This window comes from Macrobrachium rosenbergii, chromosome 21 (assembly GCF_040412425.1).
Source record: "Macrobrachium rosenbergii isolate ZJJX-2024 chromosome 21, ASM4041242v1, whole genome shotgun sequence".
NCBI lineage: Eukaryota > Metazoa > Arthropoda > Malacostraca > Decapoda > Palaemonidae > Macrobrachium > Macrobrachium rosenbergii.
The window spans coordinates 43,709,554-43,733,479 of NC_089761.1; the positions used below are offsets into that span (position 1 = coordinate 43,709,554).

Below are 23,926 nucleotides of genomic sequence, written 5' to 3' on the forward strand. Positions count from 1 at the left end.
ATGAAAGCCCTACTCTTTAGAAATTTTTGTGAAAATTTGAAAAAAATTGTAGGGTGCGCTTGCGCGCTAGCACTCAAAATGTCCGCCCTAACCTCACATTTGTTTATATTCTGGTCATAACCAGCACTTAAACCATAATTAAATGTGTAAAAATAATAAAGTGTCATTATATTCGTGGTATAACAACAATGAATGTAATAATGATAATAATTATAATAATAATAATAATAATAATAATAATAATAATAATAATAATAATAATAATAAAAATGATATTGATCAGTAATCAATATAGTGTGATGGAAAATAATAATAATAATAATAATAATAATAATAATAATAATAATAATAATAATAAAATAATATTAGTAATAACGATGCTGACGATGATAACCTTCCATCATCATAATGTTTAACCATTAAAACGGCTGGCCTACATTACATGCAGGCACGAGTTTGTCTGTACACCGAGAAACATATTCTTGGCCTGATCGTGCAGTAACTAACACCATTTTTTTTTCGTGACGTTTCATTCCTTGTCCTTTTTCTTCCTCTGGGCCGTTGAACGACATCACAGTGATCACTTGACCAGAGGAAGACATAATATTAAATAAAGGATAATAATAAAAAAACAAATCACAACACTACGGACATTCAATTTCGCCGTCACTAGACTGGGAATGTAAACAATAGCGGAGATGTAAACTGTGCGGTGATTGGCCGACATTACGAGCCCCTTATGCTGGAAAATGCTGATTGGCTTAGAACTGAATACCCGTTTAGTGACGCCCGCTCTCATTGGCTCCTCTGAGCTGCTGCAACAGCAACCTTCTGGTTGTAACTGAGCTCTTATGAGGCTGTAAGCTCCGCGCGACATCACGTGCGTTCATTTAGCTAAAATCGATAATTTCTACTGTTCCAGTAGGGATTTCGACCTTACTGAAACGACTGGCTAGCATAGAAATGCCACAAATAGACAGAGGAAACGGTGCCACATCTACTGGTATGCCTAACTCCAAATCGGTGGGGGTGGCGTTTACAACCTTCTGGTTCTGAGGCCCTCAATTCTGGTCGTACCAAATTCCATTCAAGAAAATAATTTCAGCAATGTGGCACACGTGGCCTGGAATGTAATATATTTTCCTTTGATGTGAAAAAATCAATTAATAAAATAAGTTTAATGACATGTTGGAGACGACGATATTTCAATGATTAAATGCGTCTTGGCTAATTATGATTATATGTTGTTAAAGTATTTTTATAAATGAGTGAGTTCAATTAGCCTCGCAGTCCTGATAATAAAATGTTGCTCAAGTTATGTTTTGATTAGCTCACTGACAGTAGAGGCATTTTATTACCTCGAATGTATTTGTGCCTCGGTTCAGTGTGTAATACATAAATAAATGGGTGTGAATGAAGGTATTTTTATAGTTTTTATAGTGTCTTCAACGGAACTTGTTTTAAAAGACTTAACTGACCATTCAGAACTAATTTTTTACGGTTAATGTATGGTGGCCGGAAATAAAGTAACACGGAAAAAGTCACAATTTTGGCTAGGAAAAAGAAAAATAACAGGAGAAAAGTCACATTAATTTACGGTGGCCAGTAATAAATTCACAGGGAAAATTTCACAAAATTTCTTGGGGGTCATTATCTTTATGATATTTACGGTCTTTTGTTTATGTTTATACGGTAATCCCCAACGGGCTTGTACTAAACACGCCGCAAAGGTGGATACATACCGGTTCAACAAAAAAATAAATCCTTTGGGGGTCACGATCTAAGAAAGATTAATGTGACTTTTTTCCCGTGACTATTTTACCGCCTTGATTCGATGTATTGACGCCAAAAAACAAAATTATACGACAATTATATATCACGACAAACTCAAAGAATGAAAGGCAATAGGCCACATTCATTGTGAAACTGCCAAGTTAACTCCATTCTCTCATTTACCATCTCTCTGCGCTTCAGCATTTCTTCAGTCTGAATCAGAAATCTATAATGCGCCTGAGAACATAATGCTGCAATAGACCCGGATCGCCTTGCCAGATCTGAGCCGCTGCTCTCTGCCACGTTAATACCGTCCCTGATAGATGGTGTCACACCGCCATTAGTAATGTCAACATTCTTGGCTGTCTTTGGTCGGGGAAGTTTGCAACGACATGGGTGACGAGGAGATGAATAACGAGATGCGCTTCTCGCGTTCTCCAGAGGACGTTTCGGCCGTTTGCACGTTTCGTATCATCGTTCTGCTGTGTACTACCTCGATATCAATCCCACTGTCTTCGTCGCTCTATTTTAAGCAGAATGGTACAAGGATGTTACGTCATCGCTGAAATGTCATAATTCTGCTGTAAACAGGCTGGCATGACTTTGTTAGATGTGAATCTCACTGTCTTCGTAATTCTGTTGTAAGTAGAAAATTATGCTGCATCATTGTTAAAAAGCTTTTGGAAATACAAAAATGCTCAAAGCCTGTGAGAAGTTTTGACACGGAACCGAATATTGGCGGTTATAGCCTGTTTGTATGTGTATCTGCGCGCGTGCGCATGAGCTTGCGTGTGTGTATGTTTGTGTTTCTTGAGGAGGATAGGGGTGGTGATGGGAAATCTTCGTATCCGTTATCACTGAATGCAACTGGTGGAGATTCGTGCACAGCATTCCCCATTGTATTTAATGATATCAGCTATGGATATTTACCCCAGGCCCAAAAAAACAAACAAAAGATTCCATGGATTTAGGCTTTCCCATCTAAAGACAGTTCTATAAAACCTCTGAATCCACGGTTATTATTCTTCACTGTTAGTACTGTAACCTGAATGACGACTGATGCAAAATATATGCATTTTCTATATTGAGATCAGATACTGTTATTCTCGGTTGGGAATTTCAGGCTGCCAACCAAATAAACTAGTAAGCAATAATCTAAACAATTACATTCGACATGTAAGAAGAAAAGTCTGTATTCCTTTACCTACTTATTTATTTGGCTGGCAGCCTGAAACGTCCCAACCGAGAATAACAGTATTTGATCTCCGTATAGAAAACGTATCTATTTTGCATCATTCGAAAAGATAAAACTTGCCCGTTAAGCTTGTTTCAGTTCGATTCAAAACCAGTTTATACGTAACGATTATGAGGAAAAATACTAATAAAGTTTTTGATAAGTCCGATAAATATTCTGGCATTGCCGGTCAAATGTTATAGTTATAATGGCGCCATTTTCATAATATTTGTTATAACGCATTCCTATAAAAGTTTTACATGAAAAGGGATTTCCGGTGTCCAGTTTCCAGTAAGCAAAGTTGTTTAACGTTGTTCTGAAACTTTTCCACTAAGTTGGGGTTGACTAAAAATCAAATGCAGTATTGCCAGGATTCATAAATTGCTCGAGATGACCCCTTGTAGCCAGTGAGTTATCATTATCAAATGTAATGCATTTACTTCTAACGTTTGCATGCAAGAATTAGGGGTTGCACTTTCTTAGCGATATTGCAACTTGTGATTAGTTTCATCTCAGCGGGGTGAGGATTACCTCGACGAGGCCCCCCCGTTTCCATGGTATAATTTTGATGGAACGAGAAACTCTTACCTCTAAAGTTATCTCTTTCGCTTTCCCCTTTATACCTGCAACCCATAACAACTAACTAACAGTCAGGTACTTAATTCACCACGTGGGTCAACAGAGACATACTGGAGTTTAAGAATAGATTGGAATAGCCTATAGAATTTAGGCCAAGCGCTGAGACCTATGAGGTCATTCAGCGCTGAAAGGGAATTTGACAGTAAGAAGGCTTGAAAGATGTAACGGAAGGAAAACCTCGCAGTTGCACTTTGAAACAATTGTTAGAGAGGGTGGAAATTCAGATGGAAGGAAGAGATTATGAACGGAGGTACAGTAAAAGGAATGAAAGAATAAGATGCCCACCCCCCAAAAAATGTATTATTATTATTAGATTTGATAAGCAACCGATCTCCATTCTCTGTACGGGCATTATGCTTGGCTTCAAAAGTGAAACTGTTTTTCAAAATTCGAATGAAACAAATGTTTGGCCTCATGCCAGCACAAGCCCTTGCCCAAAGGCGACCCCTAAGTGTACTAGTAAGATGTGAAAAGGAATAAGAGGCCTAACATGGATCCCTAGACTCTGCATAACCAACAGAGGCTGTGGTAATAAAAATAAAACTCGTGTGTTTTGCGTGCATTTTAAGTCTTCGGCGACAATATTTGTTTTCTTTCATGTTAAAAATAAAAACCATATTTAATGTCAAATGACAAAGATTGTCCTGCTAAGATATGCTTAATTTGTAAAGTAAAATTCCGGTAGGAACAAGAGCCCTCTTTGACATAAATGGCCAGCTTAGTCAAACAACAGCATATTAAAAACTACCAGTTCGCGTGGTTTTCAAACTTGCCACAAGGAGGAATTCTTGTTTGGATAGTTTCCAATCCTGTTCCCATCCTTCACTTTTTCTTAAACCGTAAACCTGAATCGTCGTGGCGGTCTCCGTTTACGAGAAAGGCCAAGGAACAATTGCACCCTACTCTTCTCTTTTGGGTTTTGCCTTGCTGGAGAAGGTTTGTCAACATGGAAGGCGAGTTAGAGATCGGTGACTGCAATGGCCCGAATTCACTCTACGTTAAACTGATTTCTTCCGACGGCCACGAGTTCATCATCAAGAGAGAACACGCCCTCATCTCCGGGACAATCCGGGCCATGTTGTCAGGACCTGGCCAGTACGCCGAGAACGAAACCAATGTAATCCATTTCAGGGAAATACCATCTCACGTCATGTTGTACTTAGTCATGTACTTCACCTACAAAGTGAAGTACACGGACTTCAACGGGGATATCCCCGAGTTTCCCATCTCTCCGGCTGTCGCCCTGGAATTGCTCATGGCTGCTAACTTTTTAGACTGCTGAAGAAAAAAACTTGATCATCTGCAGCCTCCAGATACTTAAATTTCTTTGAATTTTACTAATACCATCCGTGAAATGTTTATAAACATTTTTTTATTTTTAAAGATTTGTTCTAGTGCTTATGTAAATAAAATTGTACTAATGCTAACTTTTAAAGGTTTCCCTTCTATATTCCGAACTGTTTTGGTATGATTATCCATAATTTGTAATGAAGCAATGAGTCGATTATTTTCTATTGACTCCGTTAATCTACATATAACTAATCTGTGAACCAATTTGGTTACCATTGGACAATACAGTACATGTTCTCAGCAGTATCCAACACAGTCTTTTAGACTAACAACAAACTGGCGGATTATAAGTTTTATTTAATATATATATATTTTTTTGGAAGTCTGGTTTCTTTTGGTACGTCAATATTACTGAGTAGTACTATGCCAATTAAGTCACATACCATAGGAATGGAAGTCTCTTTTTTTGGTACGTCAATATTACTGAGTAGTACTATGCCAATTAAGTCACATACTATAGGAATGGAAGTCTGTTTTTTATGGTACGTCAATATTACTGAGTAGCACTATGCCAATTAGTCACACTTACTATAGGAATGGAAACAGAACTGCATTTTTCAAAGTTGTCTGTAAACGAAAAATAAATGGGTAAACACAACTTGATAGTACGACTTGGAAGCAGCCAAGGTGCATGATTGACTGCTTTCACCCCTACCGCAAGAATATAAACATTGCTGGTGAACTAAAGCTTGCTTCTAGGTTCCCTGATTGTTTACAGAAGTTATGATAGCTTTGAAAATTCAGTGAACTAGGGTGAAGAACAATTATCATTTCAAGGTCACTTGCTGAAGAGTAATCATGGAGTTTTGTATCGTTAATTCCGAGCTAATTTGAGCGAATAGTGTGTTGAATTTACTTTGATTTGCCGAAAGTAACTGCCCGAGTCCAAGGCGAAGTAACGGTGGTTGAAACTGTCTGCGAGCATATATTCGCCATGGCTGTCAAGACAGTTGTAGACTCTATTTTGCAATTTACACATAAATCGTCTAACCTATGTAGTATTGACCTCACTACCTCTTGACCTAAATAAAAAATATGGATAATTTCACTCATTAATCCAAGACATCATATTATCACGAAAGACTGACTTGCGCTGTTCATAATTAACAATAGGTGAGTCCTCAGAAAAAAATAATGTATAGTTTCATATAGTTTCAATACATTTTCAAGGTATCCCTTGAAACTGTGTTGAAATAATACGAAAGTTTATGGTACATCCATTTTTTATTTTTACTGCGGCCTCAGCTGTATTTATTGTCAAATGCTATTAAGTGACATTGAAGCTTAATTATCTATGTCGGGAAATAAATTCTCCATTCCTTTTTTAGTTAATTTTACCAATGCTCTTTAAGTAGTTCAGCAGGATAGGCGAAGATATATATTGCCGGAAAACTTGCCAAATTAATCTGTTCTACAAGAGAGATTGTTAAATATTTTGATTTGAACAATTAGACGTTAATGATGCGCACTAAATAATCATGTGATCTTGAACAACAAGAGCTCATCATCGAATGAATTTTTTAGTAATACATGTGACGGACTGACTATTTTGACATAAATTTAATGGTGCCATAACAACAAACCCTGAAGGCGGTTAGAGCTGTCAGTGTACCTCTGTAGGCATTACTTAAGGTTCTTTGCAGTGTTCCTTCGGCCCCTGGCTGCAACCCCTTTCGCTGCTTTTACGGTACCTCCTTTCATATTCTCTTTCTTCCACCTTACTTTCCACCCTCCCCTAATAACTGATTCATAGTGCAACTGCCAGGTTTTCCTCCTGTTACACCTTTCAAACATTTTACTGTCAATTTCCGTATCAGCGGTGAACGACCTCATAGGTCCCAGTGCTGGGCCTTTGGCCTAAATTCTATATTCAGTTCAGTTCAATTCGCAACAAAGGTCATCGACTTGGATGCTGTTTGAGGCATTGCTTCAGCAGACATTAGATTTATATAGATTAGGAATAAAACTTCGATATCCTGAAAACTACATGGACCGGTTTTAAAATAACGAAGGAATTTTATGTACTGAATAATAATAATAATAATAATAATAATAATAATAATAATAATAATAATAATAATTACAAAACTATAACTGCAATGTGTCTTTTATTATTTGATATTACGTTTATATCATGATCTCGAATCGTTAATTGACTATGTAAACTGTGCAAAAGGACTAAAATGTGTACTGAAAAGAGGGGCATAATTATAAGTGAAAATCATTTTTGCAAAAAATTAACGTCACGCTGTTAATGAAAAAAAAAAAATGGTTGAATTCTAAGTTATTATCTAAATCGATTTCTGGGGCTTGTTAAAAGACAAGTGTATAATGTTGGGTTTAGAAGCATTTTCGATGAACAATTCCTGGTCCAGATTCGTCGTACTCTTCCTTGGTGATCCACATGGACTGGAAGGTGGACAGAGAGGCCAAGATGGAACCGCCGATCCAGACGGAGTACTTCCTCTCAGGAGGAGCGATGATCTTGATCTTGATGGTGGAAGGAGCAAGAGTGGTAATTTCCTTCTGCATCCTGTCAGCAATACCAGGGTACATGGTGGTACCACCAGACATGACGGTATTTGCGTAGAGATCCTTTCTGATATCGACGTCACATTTCATGATGGACTGGTAGACGGTTTATATGTATGCCCGAGGATTCCATACCCAGGAAGGAGGGCTGGAACATAGCCTCAGGGCACCGGAAACGTTCGTTTCCGGTGGTGATGACCTGACCATCGGGAAATTCGTAGGACTTCTCAACAGATGTGGAAGCTGCTGCCTGTGCCATCTCACCCTCGAAGTCGAGGGCGACGTAGCAAAGTTTCTCCTTGACATCCCTGACAATTCCGCGCTCGGCTGTCGTTGTGAAGGAGTAGCCTCTCTCGGTGATGACTGGAGGGTGGATGATCAACATGCCAATTTACAGCCATCTAGCCTTAGTAATTTTCAAGATCTGAGGGCGGACAGAAAAATGCAGACAGAAAAACTAAAACCATATTTCATTCTAGACGACAAGATTACCTGGCTAAAAAATGCTTAATTTGTAAAGTGAAATACCCATAGGAACAAGAGCTCGCTCTGGCATAAAACTTAATCGATCAACAGCATATTAAAAACTACCAGTTCGCGTGGTTTTCAAACTTGCCACAAGGAGGAATTCTTGTTTGGATAGTTTCCAATCCTGTTCCCATCCTTCACTTTTTCTTAAACCGTAAACCTAAATCGTCGTGGCGGTCTCTATTTACGAACAAGGAACACTTGGATCGTACTCTCTTTTGGGTTTTGCTTTGCTGGAGAAGGTTTGTCAACATGGAAGGCGAGTTAGAGATCGGAGGCTGCGAAGGCCCGAATTCACTCTACGTTAAACTGATTTCTTCCGACGGCCACGAGTTCATCATTAAGAGAAAACACGCCCTCGTCTCTGGGACAATTCGGGCCATGTTGGCAGGACCATTCCATTACACCGAGAACGAAACCAATACAATCCATTTCAAGGAAATACCATCTCATGTCATGGTGTGCTTAGCAACGTACTTCACCTACAGAGTGAAGTACACGGACTGCGACGGAGATTTCCCCGATTTTCCCACCTCTCCGGATGTCGCCCTGGAATTGTTCACGGCTGCCAACTTTTTGGACTGCTGAAGAAAAATGACTACTTGATCTGTTGCATACTCCAGTATACTCGAACATCTTTGAAATTTTACTAATACCTTCCGTGAAATGTTTATAAAGATTTTTTGTTTTTAAAGTTTTGTTTTAGTGCTTATGTAAATAAAATTGTACTAACACCACCTTTTAAAGGTTTTCCTTTGATATTCCGAACTGTGTTTTGGTATAATTATCCATAATTAGTGATGAAGCAATGAGTAGATTATCTGCATATAACTAATCGGTGAAACAGTTTGGTTACCACTGGACAATACATATTCTCGACAGTAATCAACACACCACTCCTTTCAGACTAACAACAAACTGGCTGATTATAAGCTTTTAAATTTTCTTATATGAAGTCTGGTCTTTTTGGTACGTCATTATTTCTGAGTAGTACTATACCAATTAGTCACACATACTATAGGACTTTATAGTACGACATGGACGTAGCAGTGGTGGATGATTGATTGTTTTTGCCAAGGTATACAAAAAGGACGACATGGACGTAGCAGTGATGGAAGGTTGATTGCTTTTACCACTACAGCAAGAATATAGACATTGCTGGTGAACTACAGCTCGCCTCTGGATCCCATGTTTGTTTACAGAAGTTATGACAGCTTTGTAAAAAAAAGTGAACTAGGGTGAAGAACAATTATCATTTCAAGGTCACTTGCTGAATTTTATCGTTGATTTCGAGCTAATTTGAGCGAATAGAATGTTGACTTTACTTTGATTTGCCGAAAGTAACTGCCCGAGTCCAAGGCGAAGTAACGGTGGTTGAAACTGTCTGCGAGCATATATTCGCCATGGCTGTTAAGACTGTTGTAGACTCTCTTTCGCAAAATACACACAAATCATCCAACCTATATAATATAGACCTCATTACCTCTTGACCTGAATAAAAAATATGGATAATTTCACTCTTTAACCCAAGACTTCATATTCTCACGAAAGACTGAAATGTGCCTTTCATAATTAGAGATAGCTGAGTCCACAGAAAAGAAAAATGTACCAAACGCTTTCGGATTATTTAAATATACATTTTCAAGGTATCTTGAAACTGTTGAAATAACACGGAAGTGCATGGTACATCCTTCTTTCATTTTTAATGTGGCCCAAACTGTATTTATTGTCACATGCTATTAAGCAACATAGAAGCTTAATTATCTATGTCGGGAAAAAAATTCTCCAGTCCTTTTTAAGTTAATTCACCTATGCCCTTGAAGTAGTTCAACAGGATAAGCGAAGACATATATTGCTGGAAAACTTGCCAAATTAATCTGTTCTACAAGAGAGATTGTTAAATATTTTGATTTGAACAATTAGACGTTATTGATGCGTACTAAATAATCATGTGATCTTGAGAAACGAAAGCTCATCATCGAATGAATTTTTTAGTTACAGTAATACATGTGACGTATTGACCAATTTAACATAAATTTGATGGTGTCACAACAACAAACCCTGTAGGGGGTTAGTGCCGTCAGTGCACCTCATGCGGTGCTCTGTAGGCATAACTTAAGGTTCTTTGCAGCGTGCCTTCGGCCCCTAGCTGCAACCCCTTTCGTTCCTTTTACTGTACCTCCTTTCATATTCTTTCATTCATCTTACTTTCCACCCTCTCCTAACAATTGATTCTTAGTGCAACTGCCAGGTTTTCCTCCTGTAACGCCTTTCAAACCTTTTACTGTCAATTTCCGTTTCAGCGCTGGATGACCTCATAGGTCCCAGTGCTGGGCCTTTGGCCTAAACTCTATATTCAGTTCAGTTCAATTCACAACAGTAAAGGTCATCGACATGGATGCTGTTTGAGGGATTGCTTTAGCAGACATTAGATTTATATAGATTAGGAATAAAACTTCGATATCCTGAAAACTACATGGACCGGTTTTAAAGCAAAGGAGGAATTTTATGTACTGAATAACAATAATAATAATAATAATAATAATAATAATAATAATAACGAAAATATGATAACTGCAATGTGTCTTTTATTGCTTGATTTTACGTCTATAACATGATCTCGAATCGTTAGTTGACTATGTAAGGTGTGCAAAAGTTCTACACTGTGTACTGAAAAGAGGGGCATAATTATAAGTAAAAATAATTTTTACAAAAATAAAAAAATACCAACTGGTCAAAATTAACGTCACGCTGTTAATAAAAAAAATATTGTTGGATTCTAAATTACTATCTATGTCAATTTCTGGGGCTTGTTAAAAGACAAGTGTATAATGTTGGGTTTAGAAGCATTTTCGATGAACGATTCCTGGTCCAGATTCGTCGTACTCTTCCTTGGTGATCCACATGGACTGGAAGGTGGACAGAGAGGCCAAGATGGAACCGCCGATCCAGACGGAGTACTTCCTCTCAGGAGGAGCGATGATCTTGATCTTGATGGTGGAAGGAGCAAGAGTGGTAATTTCCTTCTGCATCCTGTCAGCAATACCAGGGTACATGGTGGTACCACCAGACATGACGGTATTTGCGTAGAGATCCTTTCTGATGTCGACGTCACATTTCATGATGGACTGGTAGACGGTTTCATGTATGCCCGAGGATTCCATACCCAGGAAGGAGGGCTGGAACATAGCCTCAGGGCACCGGAAACGTTCGTTTCCGATGGTAATGACCTGACCATCGGGAAGTTCGTAGGATTTCTCAACAGATGTAGAAGCTGCGGCCTGTGCCATCTCACCCTCGAAGTCGAGGGCGACGTAGCAAAGTTTTCTCCTTGACACCCCTGACAATTTCGCTCTCGGCTGTCGTTGTGAAGGAGTCACCCTGTCTCGGTGATGATTGGAGGGTGGATAATCAACATGCCAATTTGCAGCCCTCTAGCCTCAGTAATTTTTAATATCTGAGGGCGGACAGAAAAATGCAGACAGAATAACTAAAACCATATTTCATTCTAGACGACAAGATTGCCTTGCTAAAAAATGATTAATTTGTAAAGTGAAATATCCATAGGAACAAGAGCCCGCTCTGGCATAAAACTTAATCAAACAACAGCATATTAAAAACTATCAGTTTGCGTGGTTTTCAAACTTGCCACAAGGAGGAATTCTTGTTTGAATAGTTTCCAATCCTGTTCCCATCCTTCACTTTTTCTCAAACCGTAAACCTAAATCGTCGTGGCGGTCTCTATTTACGAACAAGGAACACTTGGATCGTACTCTCTTTTGGGTTTTGCTTTGCTGGAGAAGGTTTGTCAACATGGAAGGCGAGTTAGAGATCGGAGGCTGCGAAGGCCCGAATTCACTCTACATTAAACTGATTTCTTCCGACGGCCACGAGTTCATCATTAAGAGAAAATACGCCATCGTCTCTGGGACAATTCGGGCCATGTTGTCAGGACCATTCCATTACACCGAGAACGAAACCAATACAATCCATTTCAAGGAAATACCATCTCATGTCATGGTGTGCTTAGCAACGTACTTCACCTACAGAGTGAAGTACACGGACTGCGACGGAGATTTCCCCGATTTTCCCACCTCTCCGGATGTCGCCCTGGAAGTGTTCATGGCTGCTAACTTTTTGGACTGCTGAAGAAAAATGACAACTTGATCTGTTGCGTACTCCAGTATACTCGAACATCTTTGAAATTTTACTAATACCTTCCGTGAAATGTTTATAAAGATTTTTTTGTTTTTAAAGTTTTTAGTGCTTATGTAAATAAAATTGTACTAACACCACCTTTTAAAGGTTTTCCTTTGATATTCCGAACTGTGTTTTTGGTATAATTATCCATAATTAGTAATGAAGCAATGAGTATTAGTACTAATGCTAACTTTTCAAGGTTTCCATTCGATATTCCGAACTGCGTTTTGGTGTAATTATCCATAATTAGTGATGAAGCAATGAGTAGATTATCTGCATATAACTAATCGGTGAACCAGTTTGGTTACCACTGGACAATACATATTCTCGACAGTAATCAACACACCACTCCTTTCAGACTAACAACAAACTGGCTGATTATAAGCTTTTAATTTTTCTTATAGGAAGTCTGGTCTTTTTGGTACGTCATTATTTCTGAGTAGTACTATACCAATTAGTCACACATACTATAGGACTTTATAGTACGACATGGACGTAGCAGTGGTGGATGATTGATTGCTTTTCCCACTACAGCAAGAATATAGACATTGCTGGTGAACTACAGCTCGCCTCTGGATCCCATGTTTGTTTACAGAAGTTATGACAGCTTTGTAAAAAAAGTGAACTAGGGTGAAGAACAATTATCATTTCAAGGTCACTTGCTGAATAGTAATCATGGAGTTTTGTATCGTTAATTCCGAGCTAATTTGAGCGAATAGAATGTTGAATTTACTTTGATTTGCCGAAAGTAACTGCCCGAGTCCAAGGCGAAGTAACGGTGGTTGAAACTGTCTGCGAGCATATATTCGCCATGGCTGTTAAGACTGTTGTAGACTCTCTTTCGCAAAATACACACAAATCATCCAACCTATATAATATAGACCTCATTACCTCTTGACCTGAATAAAAAATATGGATAATTTCACTCTTTAACCCAAGACTTCATATTCTCACGAAAGACATAGCTGAGTCCACAAAAAAGAAAAAATATACCAAGCACTTTCGTATTATTTAAATATACATTTTCAAGGTACCTTGAAGCTGTTGAAATAACACGGAAGTGCACGGTACATCCTTCTTTTATTTTTAATGCGACCCCAACTGTATTTATTGTCACATGCTATTAAGCAATATAGAAGCTTAATTGTCTATGTCAGGAAAAAATTCTCCAGTCCTTTTTAAGTTAATTCACCTATGCCCTTGAAGTAGTTCAACAGGATAAGCGAAGACATATATTGCTGGAAAACTTGCCAAATTAATCTGTTCTACAAGAGAGATTGTTAAATATTTTGATTTGAACAATTAGAAGGTATTGATGCGTACTAAATAATCATGTGATCTTGAGAAACGAAAGCTCATGATCGAATGAATTTTTAGTCACAGTAATACATGTGACGTATTGATCAATTTAACATAAATTTGATGGTGTCACAACAACAAACCCCGTAGGGTTAGTGCCGTCAGTGCACCTCATGCGGTGCTCTGTAGGCATAACTTATGGTTCTTTGCAGCGTGCCTTCGGCCCTTTAGCTGCAACCCCTTTCGTTCCTTTTACTGTACCTCCTTTCATATTCTTTCATTCATCTTACTTTCCACCCTCTCCTAACAATTGATTCTTAGTGCAACTGCCAGGTTTTCCTCCTGTAACGCCTTTCAAACCTTTTACTGTCAATTTCCGTTTCAGCGCTGGATGACCTCATAGGTCCCAGTGCTGGGCCTTTGGCCTAAACTCTATATTCAGTTCAGTTCAATTCACAACAGTAAAGGTCATCGACATGGATGCTGTTTGAGGGATTGCTTTAGCAGACATTAGATTTATATAGATTAGGAATAAAACTTCGATATCCTGAAAACTACATGGACCGGTTTTAAAGCAAAGGAGGAATTTTATGTACTGAATAATAATAATAATAATAATAATAATAATAATAATAATAATAATAATAATAATAATAATAATAATAATAATAATAATAAACAAAAATATGATAACTGCAATGTGCCTTTTATTGCTTGATTTTACGTTTATAACATGATCTCGAATCGTTAGTTGACTATGTAAGGTGTGCAAAAGTTCTACACTGTGTACTGAAAAGAGGGGCATAATTATAAGTGAAAATCATTTTTACAAAAATAAAAAAATACCAACTGGTCAAAATTAACGTCACGCTGTTAATAAAAAAAATATTGTTGGATTCTAAATTACTATCTATGTCAATTTCTGGGGCTTGTTAAAAGACAAGTGTATAATGTTGGGTTTAGAAGCATTTTCGATGAACGATTCCTGGTCCAGATTCGTCGTACTCTTCCTTGGTGATCCACATGGACTGGAAGGTGGACAGAGAGGCCAAGATGGAACCGCCGATCCAGACGGAGTACTTCCTCTCAGGGGGAGCGATGATCTTGATCTTGATGGTGGATGGAGCAAGAGTAGTAATTTCCTTCTGCATCCTGTCAGCAATACCAGGGTACATGGTGGTACCACCAGACATGACGGTATTTGCGTAGAGATCCTTTCTGATATCGACGTCACATTTCATGATGGACTGGTAGACGGTTTCATGTATGCCCGAGGATTCCATACCGAGGAAGGAGGGCTGGAACATAGCCTCAGGGCACCGGAAACGTTCGTTTCCGATGGTAATGACCTGACCATCGGGAAGTTCGTAGGATTTCTCAACAGATGTAGAAGCTGCTGCCTGTGCCATCTCACCCTCGAAGTCGAGGGCGACGTAGCAAAGTTTCTCCTTGACATCCCTGACAATTTCGCGCTCGGCTGTCGTTGTGAAGGAGTAGCCTCTCTCGGTGAGGATGCGCATCGCGTAATCGGTCAGGTCACGCCCAGCTAGATCCAGTCGCATGATGGCATGAGGGAGGGCGTACCCTTCGTAGATTGGGACCGTGTGGGTGACTCCATCGCCAGAGTCCAAGACGATGCCCGTGGTACGACCTGACGCGTACAAGGACAACACTGCCTGGATGGCCACGTACATAGCCGGAGTGCTGAAGGTCTCGAACATGATTTGGGTCATCTTCTCTCGATTGGCCTTGGGGTTGAGGGGCGCCTCGGTGAGCAGAACGGGGGATTCCTCCGGAGCGACTCGAAGTTCGTTGTAGAAGGTGTGATGCCAGATCTTCTCCATGTCGTCCCAGTTTGTGATGATGCCATGCTCGATTGGGTACTTGAGGGTGAGGATGCCTCTCTTGCTCTGGGCCTCGTCTCCTACGTAGGCGTCTTTCTGACCCATACCGACCATCACACCCTGATGGCGAGGGCGCCCAACGATGGAGGGGAAGACGGCGCGAGGGGCGTCATCGCCAGCGAAGCCAGCCTTGCAGAGACCTGATCCATTGTCGCAGACCAGAGCTGTTGCGTCGTCATCACACATTGTGGCTTTGTCTTTAGTAGGTTACCTGAAATATAGTATATTTCTTTTAATTTGAGCTACGTACTCATATGAATTAGTAGTCTTATGAGTCTGGAGTATATAAAAGATCACTCTAATAATTACGAACTAGCACCTATGCATTTATATTTAAATGAATGATCAGTTTACGGCATATTATATGTTTGGATGCTCTACCTTTAATTATGCGTACTGAACATATGCATTAACAATCTTATATTTAAATTTGCTGGTGGATTATCGGCTTTGCATTTATGTATACATATGAATAATCAGCACTGGATGTACGAAGAATTTTTTAACCGTTTGCTTTAAAAAGAGGAGAGTTCAGGAAAAGAGACTCTCGACTAAGTAGATTTTCAAAGGTAAATTGTAATTATGAAGGTTCTCCGCGCCCCCTTCTCTCTCTCTCTCTCTCTCTCTCTCTCTCTCTCTCTCTCTCTCTCTCTCTCTCTCTCTCGTGAAAATTAAAGCTATCTCGAATTATACTTCTTCATTCGAAAGACAATGTGGTTGGAATAAATTTAGGTAATGGGAAAGAGCGGCCTCAAATGTTATGCCAATTTCAGTAATTGCTCGGAAATAACGATTACATCACACTAAGGACCACACTTCCTTAATAAAACAAAAGAAAGATAAATATCTTACAGATTGAAGAACAGATAATAAGAATAAGTTTTTAATGGGATGTGGTCAACAAATGTTTTAAAATGAAGGGATATCTTTTTTATACTGGAAGTATTTAGCGCATAACAAACATCAGTATGTGGTACAATTCACTAGACAGTGGAAACGTTTTTACCCTTCTTTGTTTAACCAAACAGATTTAGTGGCACTTCGTTGTACTTTATTTTGCATATTTCATCATCATTGAAATTCTGGACTCCTGATCTCATAGGGACTATAGGTACTCTCATCATTAAACTATTAATTCGAAAAGAAAAAAAAATATCCCATTTCACACTGTATGGCGAATGTGCTGGACTTTCAAGAGCGGCTCAAAACTGATTGACTGATCTATTTATTTAATAAAAGGTACTATCTGGCGTCAAACTGCCAGTCATTAACGCCAGGCGCCACTGGAAAGAATACATAACTTCAAGAAAAATAAATTTTACCCTGTAACCACATGATGACTATTTAAATGACATCATAATTATTTTGAGATTACATTACAACTTCAGTATGAAATTTCATTGACCGAAGCTTACGTTCAATGTTTTAATTTATTGAAAAAATAGTTCCTTTTGTAGATTAAAACAAGCCAATCCCATGGCGAATAATAACGAACCCCTCTCTCTCTCTCTCTCTCTCTCTCTCTCTCTCTCTCTCTCTCTCTCTCTCTCTCTCTCTCTCTCTCTATACTCTACATATATACATATATATATATATATATATATATATATATATATATATATATATATATATATATATATATATATATATTATATATATTTGTGTGTATATGTGTGTATATATATACATTTGTATAATATATTATATAATACATATGTATGTATATTCATATATGTATATATATAAATATACATATGTATGTATATATACATATATGGATAATATATATAATATATATATATTATTTATATATATATATAAGTATATATATATATATATATATATATATATATATATATATATATATATATATATATATATATATATATATAAACATTTATATCTACAAAGAGAGAGAGATAAACAAAGAAGCGACCACTTATCGAGGAATGTTTCAAGATACATTACAATGAACCAATCCGCGTTCGGAGAAGGGACGCTAATAGCGCGTAAGTGCTGTTATCTAAAAAGCTTAGTGTAGAAAGATACCTAAAGAACTAGTAATACACCACCCTTAAAACTAAAGTAACTACCACAGCTGCGTGGTTGAGTAAGTTTTAAGGTATCAATAGACGCAAAAAACACAGTGTCACCGAAAAGGTATTCACTATAACGGAAGGAAATGGATTTGATCATCCTCAGTTACTGTTATATTATTAAAGGATTCAGTAACAGCTTTTGTCGTTAAGTAAATATTTGGCATTGGATTGAAACAACGTCTTTCTTTTACAAAAGAGCGGACTTTTTAAAATGCAATTTTGCAACATCATCGCTCCCAAGGTCGTGTGGGCAGGGGGCTATTGTGATTTTCCTACATTATTTTATTTCCTGTACTTTCTCTTCCACATACCTCTGGCATCCCGTTTTATTATTCTCATTGCAGTAAGTCTGGATCTTCCAAATCTCCTGTTACGCAGAGGAACCCAGATAACACTATCACCTACTACTCTCTTAAGAGTCGTACGGAGGACGTGTCCAAACCACCTCCATCTCCATTACACCATTATCTCATCTATTTATGGAACTTCCGTAATTTCCCTTAAGTTATTTCTTACTCTTTCCTTCCATCTGCTCCTAATATCCCCTTAAAGCTTCATCCTCATATCAACAAAATCTTTTAAATACAGTTTCATCGTCATACCAAGATTCATATCCATGCAGGTAATGCAGACCTTCCTAGACTTATTTTCATCGTTATACCATATATATGTCAGTATAGCTATGCAGATCGTACTAGAATAATATAAAACTTACTTGCATTTGCACTCATTATATTTGACTTCCCAAACTTGCTCGGCCTACCCACTGTTTGATCTGTCTGTTTTAATCTTTCACTAAATTCCAACTCAAGAAAACCTGTATTAGATTCCTGAATATCTGAAAGTTTCAGCCTCACTAATCCTTTTTCCAACTAGCGTTATGTTATCCTTTAAGCATATTCATTCTATCGTCTTTATTTCTGTTTTAACTATATTTATTTCAAGTCTCATCCCTCTAGACGCACGAAGCATTCTATTAAACAGCCTTACAAAACTTGTAGTGTTTCGTCGATTCGGACATCATCATTTGCACATTCGAAGTTAGTGAACTTTCTGCATATCTAAACCTATATCAGTATTTACAAAAATGTTGCCTCTCCGCGTGAAACTGATAGTTTAAGTCTATATCCTTGCATCAGAAAGAAAAACAATACAAGTATCAACAACATACTCTTCTCACAAATCCTCAAATTCCAGAGGAGAATTCCATGACATCCCCCACCCACAAAAAATGTATTTGTCACACTCTGGCCACGTGTTACACAAAATGTACATGACTTCTTTGGCAAGGAGGTGGTATTCATTCACTAGTTTGTGAATTAAGCCACGTCTGCAGTACAATGTCCCGAAATGCCAAGCGAGGTTTTTTTTTTTATTTATAGTACAAACTGCTATTCCACCACTCCATTCTATAAACAAACAACGGATGGTATCTCGGGTCACGGGTATATTTGGATACCTGACGTCTTTCACAGTTCAGTTTACAGTTTCATGCAGACATTCTCTACAATGTAGAGAATGTCTCGCACCAGTGAAGACCAGGTCTTGTACAATGCAGGGAATGTCTGCAATGTAGGGAGTTATTCCGTACTCAACATAGCTTCCGACACAATCACAACTTAGCATTCCATGAGAAACTGCTACACCAGTCACGAAAACAAAGAAATAAACAAGAACTCAAGCACGGTTGTAACACATCCATGGTCTGAGACGAAGAACAAAGTAATAAACAAGAATTCAAGCACGACTTCAAGCAGATCCATTTTCTTTCACTGAGACGCAATCCATGCTTTGGTTGTTTACCTGAAGGCGCTGTTGCTAGACTCCCCTCAGGAGACGACTGCGAGATGACCTTAATACCTCCAGGCGGATGTTGGGAGATAGTGGATCCTATATATACTGAGACTTCGAGTTACCAGCGAGGTGGGGGCGACGAAGCGGCTTAAATGCACCCATTAGGGAGGTGCCCTCGGTCAAGTGGAGTCATACCTTTTGTGAGGTCTGAGATAACATGAGCATCTGCTAAATTTACAGTGAAGGTCTGATAAAGGAGAGAGAGAGAGAGAGAGAGAGAGAGAGAGAGAGAGAGAGAGAGAGAGAGAGAGAGAGAGAGATGGGATCAATGTATCAATGTAACCGTGGCACGTGTCATGCATGCAGCTGAGATGTCACGTACATGTATACATATATGCAGGATATATATATATATATATATATATATATATATATATATATATATATATATATATATATATATATATATATATATATATATGAATATATACTTAATTAATATATATGTATATATATATGCATATATACTTAATTCATATATATGTATATATATACATATATAAATTTATATTTAAATATGTATATACTGTATATATATATATATATATATATATATATATATATATATATATATATATATATATATACTATGTAAAAGTCGTTAAATATAGAACAAAAAAATTCCGAGGATAGTGTAAAGTCAACCCTCAAAATCTAGTATTCAATTTCTTTACCTTCGATCGACTTTCTGAATAACAGACTTCGATAAGATAAAATAAAAGCCTACAGTTTTTGAAAAGCCGAAAATTACGCCGGAAAATAATAACAGACAAAAACTTGACTCGCAAAATGACATCCATTAATAAACTGCGTATGGCATTCGTGTATGAAAAGAGGACGAAGAAAATAGAAAAAAGGGCCATTGACATCGCTTGCCGAATGTGTCCGCTGCATCTTCGATACCCTTGCAGAGGTCAGTGATGAGTGATAGAGCCCCTTTAGTCGTGAGTCATGTGACATTATCATACTGAAGTGGGCGACGCCGGACGGGTTCTCAGACGCGTCTGCGAATCCTTAGGGGTAAGGGGGCAGGGGCGGGGGTTACTTCAGAGTGACTGAGCTTCTTCTCCTGTATAGTATTATACAGTAGTATACATTGATATAAAGTTAAAGAATTGTTGAATTATGAATTTACTGTGATTCCAAATGACTGACTATGCCTAATCTTTAGGAGGGGTGCTTCAGAGTGACTGAGCTCCCTCTCCTGTATGGTATTACAGTATGCACTGATATAAAATTAATGATTAATTGCATTATGAATTTAATTAACTTCAAATAACTGATTATACCTATTGCAGATCCACGCATTGTAATATTTTCAACGTTAGGTTAATGAGCTATGGATTAATGATATAGTAACTCAGGGGAAAGAATTTGGGTTGGCAGGGGGTTACCTGGTTCGGAAAAAACATTATTGGCCTCGTGGTTGGTTCATGTTGGCTGGTCAGTGCCATTAGGCTTATAATGACTTGGCATGGAAAACTAATCGTAAGATTAGTTACAGGTGGAAAAATTAAATAGCCAGTGCTGTGAACACATAATCATTAACATGTGTATGGGAGAGAAAATTAACTTTTGAAACTAATTTTTCTGGAAGCAAAGGCTCAGACTAAGCGAGAAAAAGAAGGCTGAAGGAGAGAGAGAGAGAGAGAGAGAGAGAGAGAGAGAGAGAGAGAGAGAGAGAGAGAGAGAGAGAGAGAGAGAGAGTGGATGATGTTTAACTTTCATGAAAGCAATAAATTCTGCTTACTGTAACGAGGAACTTATAAGGACTGGAGAAAACGGAATCAAGCAATGATCTCCAAAGCAAGCTCATTCTACCTGAAATTTAAACGGGCACTAATTTTCAACCTGTCTGTTTTAAACGGTGAATAGTTTCACCTGGCTTGAGGTATTGATGTAAAAGTACAAATGAGAGCATATTAAAACGCCGAATCCCATTTTTAGTTTTCTGTAAAAGAAAACTATTGTGCCAACTTTGTCTGTCCGTCCGCACTTTTTCTGTCCGTCCTCGGATCTTAAAAAATACTGAGGCTAGAGGGGTGCAAGTTGGTATGTTGATCATCGACCTTTCAGTTATAAAACACCAAATTGCAGCCATCTGGCTTCATTAGTTTTTATTCTATTTAAAGTTAAAGTTAGCCATAACTGTGTGTCTGGCAACGATATGGGAAAGGCCACCACTGGGCCATGGTTAAAGTTTCATGGGTCGAGACTCATACAACATTATAGCGAGACCACCGAAAGATAGATCTATTTTCGGTGGCCTTGATTATACGCTGTGCAGAAAACTCGATTGCGCCGAAGAAACTTTGGCGCATTTTCTACTTGTTTAGCAAACCCACACGGTTTTCAGTATGTAATTAAAATGTCAGGGAGGTGTTTACGTCTGAAAGTCTGGAACGTCCAGTTAAAGTCATTTTATAACTTAGAAGAAAACTTACCGATAGGAAAGGCATGCAAGTAAGTATTAAGTAAGTATTCTGTTATGTGTAAGATAAAGTCTATTGTTGATAAACTTTACTTGTAAGTAAAGAAACTAAGTTTAAGGGTTTATTTTGCAATCCTGGGAATTTTCGGTATAGTTCATGTTTAAATACTTTTCTATAGACACTAGGTACTTCTGTCAGTAATACTTTGCTATATATATACATATATAAATGTATGTATATATATATTTTATACACACACATACACACACACACACACACATATATATATATATATATATATATATATATATATATATATATATATATATATATATATATATATATATATATATATATATATATATATATATGCAACACACATATACAGTACATATGTGAGTATGTGAAGATAAAGTAGGTTCCCAAGAGTAAAATTTAAATGACCGCTCTTGTTTTCAGAGATGAAGAGAAATTAGGAATTAATTGCAATTGTTTTTAAACACTGATTGCAGGAGACGCATGTATGTAGTTTGGCTGTTTTCAATGAAGAGCTGTAATTCAAAACTCAATAAACAAGTAAAAATTGTAACTATTAGTATTGCCTTAGGATTATGTCTGCCTTTTTATTATAATAAATTTAATGCAATTATACATTTAATTTGTATCTTACTAGAATATCTATCCCCTTCAGTAAAATTTCATTTTCTCGTTCTTTTAGATTATTTTGATTAAAACTGGTAATATGCCAGCAGGGATTTTTGCCTTATGGGCGCCATAATTGTGGTAAGGAGTGAAAGGGATTAGTTGGCCTAGTGTGAACATTCGGACTTTGAACAGCCAATAGTTTTACGTGGTCTTTTAAATTTTAGTCAATATTGTTAATGTATATAAAACTATTCCGACTCAAGACTCTCAGTGATGGATAGTCAGCCCAGTGGTCTGGTTAAACTATTTTAATAATGATAATAATCTCAGTGATGGAAATTTACGGAATGATAACGAAAAGGCAGTTACTGATACGGTTTTTCATTTTTACTGAGAGAGAGAGAGAGAGAGAGAGAGAGAGAGAGAGAGAGAGAGAGAGAGAGAGAGAGAGAGAGAGAGAGATTCTCTTAACTGGTGGTCATTTAATGTATTATGCTGACTGCCAGTTTATTATTAAAATTTTACGAATGGCTATTATTAACACAAGAATAAAGCAAATCCGATCCCGCCTTTAATTGCTGCTTGATTAATAGACAAATGAATTAGATGACCAGTTGTTTATTTTTCCCTTTATCAACAGATGTCGAATTTCCGGAAATAAGCAGAAGTTTTACTGACTAAACTACAGGAGCTTCCTTTACTCAAGGTCTAGACCTTGCCTTTTACTCTTATTAAACTAAATACGATCCTGCACAGCAGAGAGAGAGAGAGAGAGAGAGAGAGAGAGAGAGAGAGAGAGAGAGAGAGAGAGAGAGAGCGATTATATTCTCAGCATACCTGTCACTCAACCTTTGTTCTCAGCAAGCGATCATTCTATATTTATATGCAAATGCATCCGCCAAGAGCTGTTGTGTACTCATGGCATTATTGTTTCGTAGAAGTGATTTGTATGACTATTTGTGTCCTGATTACTTCACTATAATAACAACTTTGATTCCAAATTAGTTGTTATGTTTGTCTCACAGAAAATTGATTTTTGAAACAACAAAGGTGCCCAGTTCGTGAATGTTTGCCTAGTTTATTCTTTAGTGTTATATGATCTTTAACTGGTGTTAGTACCGCCGAGAACTAGTTAATATCGTCTTGGGTACAAACTTGTTGGAAAACGGTACACTGGGTGCTTGGAAGTATGAGACACTCCATTCCTTTAAGAATAAAACAAAATTTTATAATGAAATGAAGGATTTCAAACTCATCATACATTCAATAAAGCTTTATGACGAAGTAACGGACCTTCAAACTACTCCTACAGCCACCTAAAATGGTCGTGCAGGCACAGAATGACCAAGTAGGAATACCTTTTGTTATACTTACAAGAATTTTTTTTCTGTTCTAATACTTTGCTTTAAAACCCGAATTTTATCATTTCATTCCTCA

At 37.6% G+C, this 23,926-nt stretch overlaps 2 protein-coding genes and 1 pseudogene across 2 annotated transcripts; all 3 read right to left on the bottom strand.

Moving 5' to 3' along the window:
* Positions 1-7,085: 7,085 nt before the first annotated feature.
* On the bottom strand, positions 7,086-8,064 carry LOC136850031 (actin, muscle-like; annotated as a pseudogene).
* Positions 8,065-10,624: 2,560 nt separating this feature from the next.
* Positions 10,625-12,901, bottom strand: LOC136850032 (actin, muscle). Its single transcript, XM_067123578.1, has one exon. The coding sequence runs from the start codon at positions 11,344-11,346 to the stop codon at positions 10,897-10,899; it is 450 nt and encodes a 149-aa protein (XP_066979679.1). The 5' UTR covers positions 11,347-12,901; the 3' UTR covers positions 10,625-10,896.
* Positions 12,902-14,242: 1,341 nt separating this feature from the next.
* On the bottom strand, positions 14,243-19,574 carry LOC136850029 (actin, muscle). The gene is made up of 2 exons (XM_067123576.1): positions 19,362-19,574; positions 14,243-15,670 (listed from the first exon to the last, which is right to left on the bottom strand). Exon 2 carries the CDS (start codon positions 15,643-15,645, stop codon positions 14,515-14,517), a length of 1,131 nt encoding a protein of 376 aa, XP_066979677.1. The 5' UTR covers positions 15,646-15,670; positions 19,362-19,574; the 3' UTR covers positions 14,243-14,514.
* Positions 19,575-23,926: the final 4,352 nt, after the last annotated feature.

Coding starts and splice junctions, on each gene's coding strand:
- LOC136850032 (XM_067123578.1), bottom strand. CDS start 11,346: ATGGCACAGGCCGCAGCTTCTACATCTGTTGAGAAATCCTACGAACTT.
- LOC136850029 (XM_067123576.1), bottom strand. CDS start 15,645: ATGTGTGATGACGACGCAACAGCTCTGGTCTGCGACAATGGATCAGGT.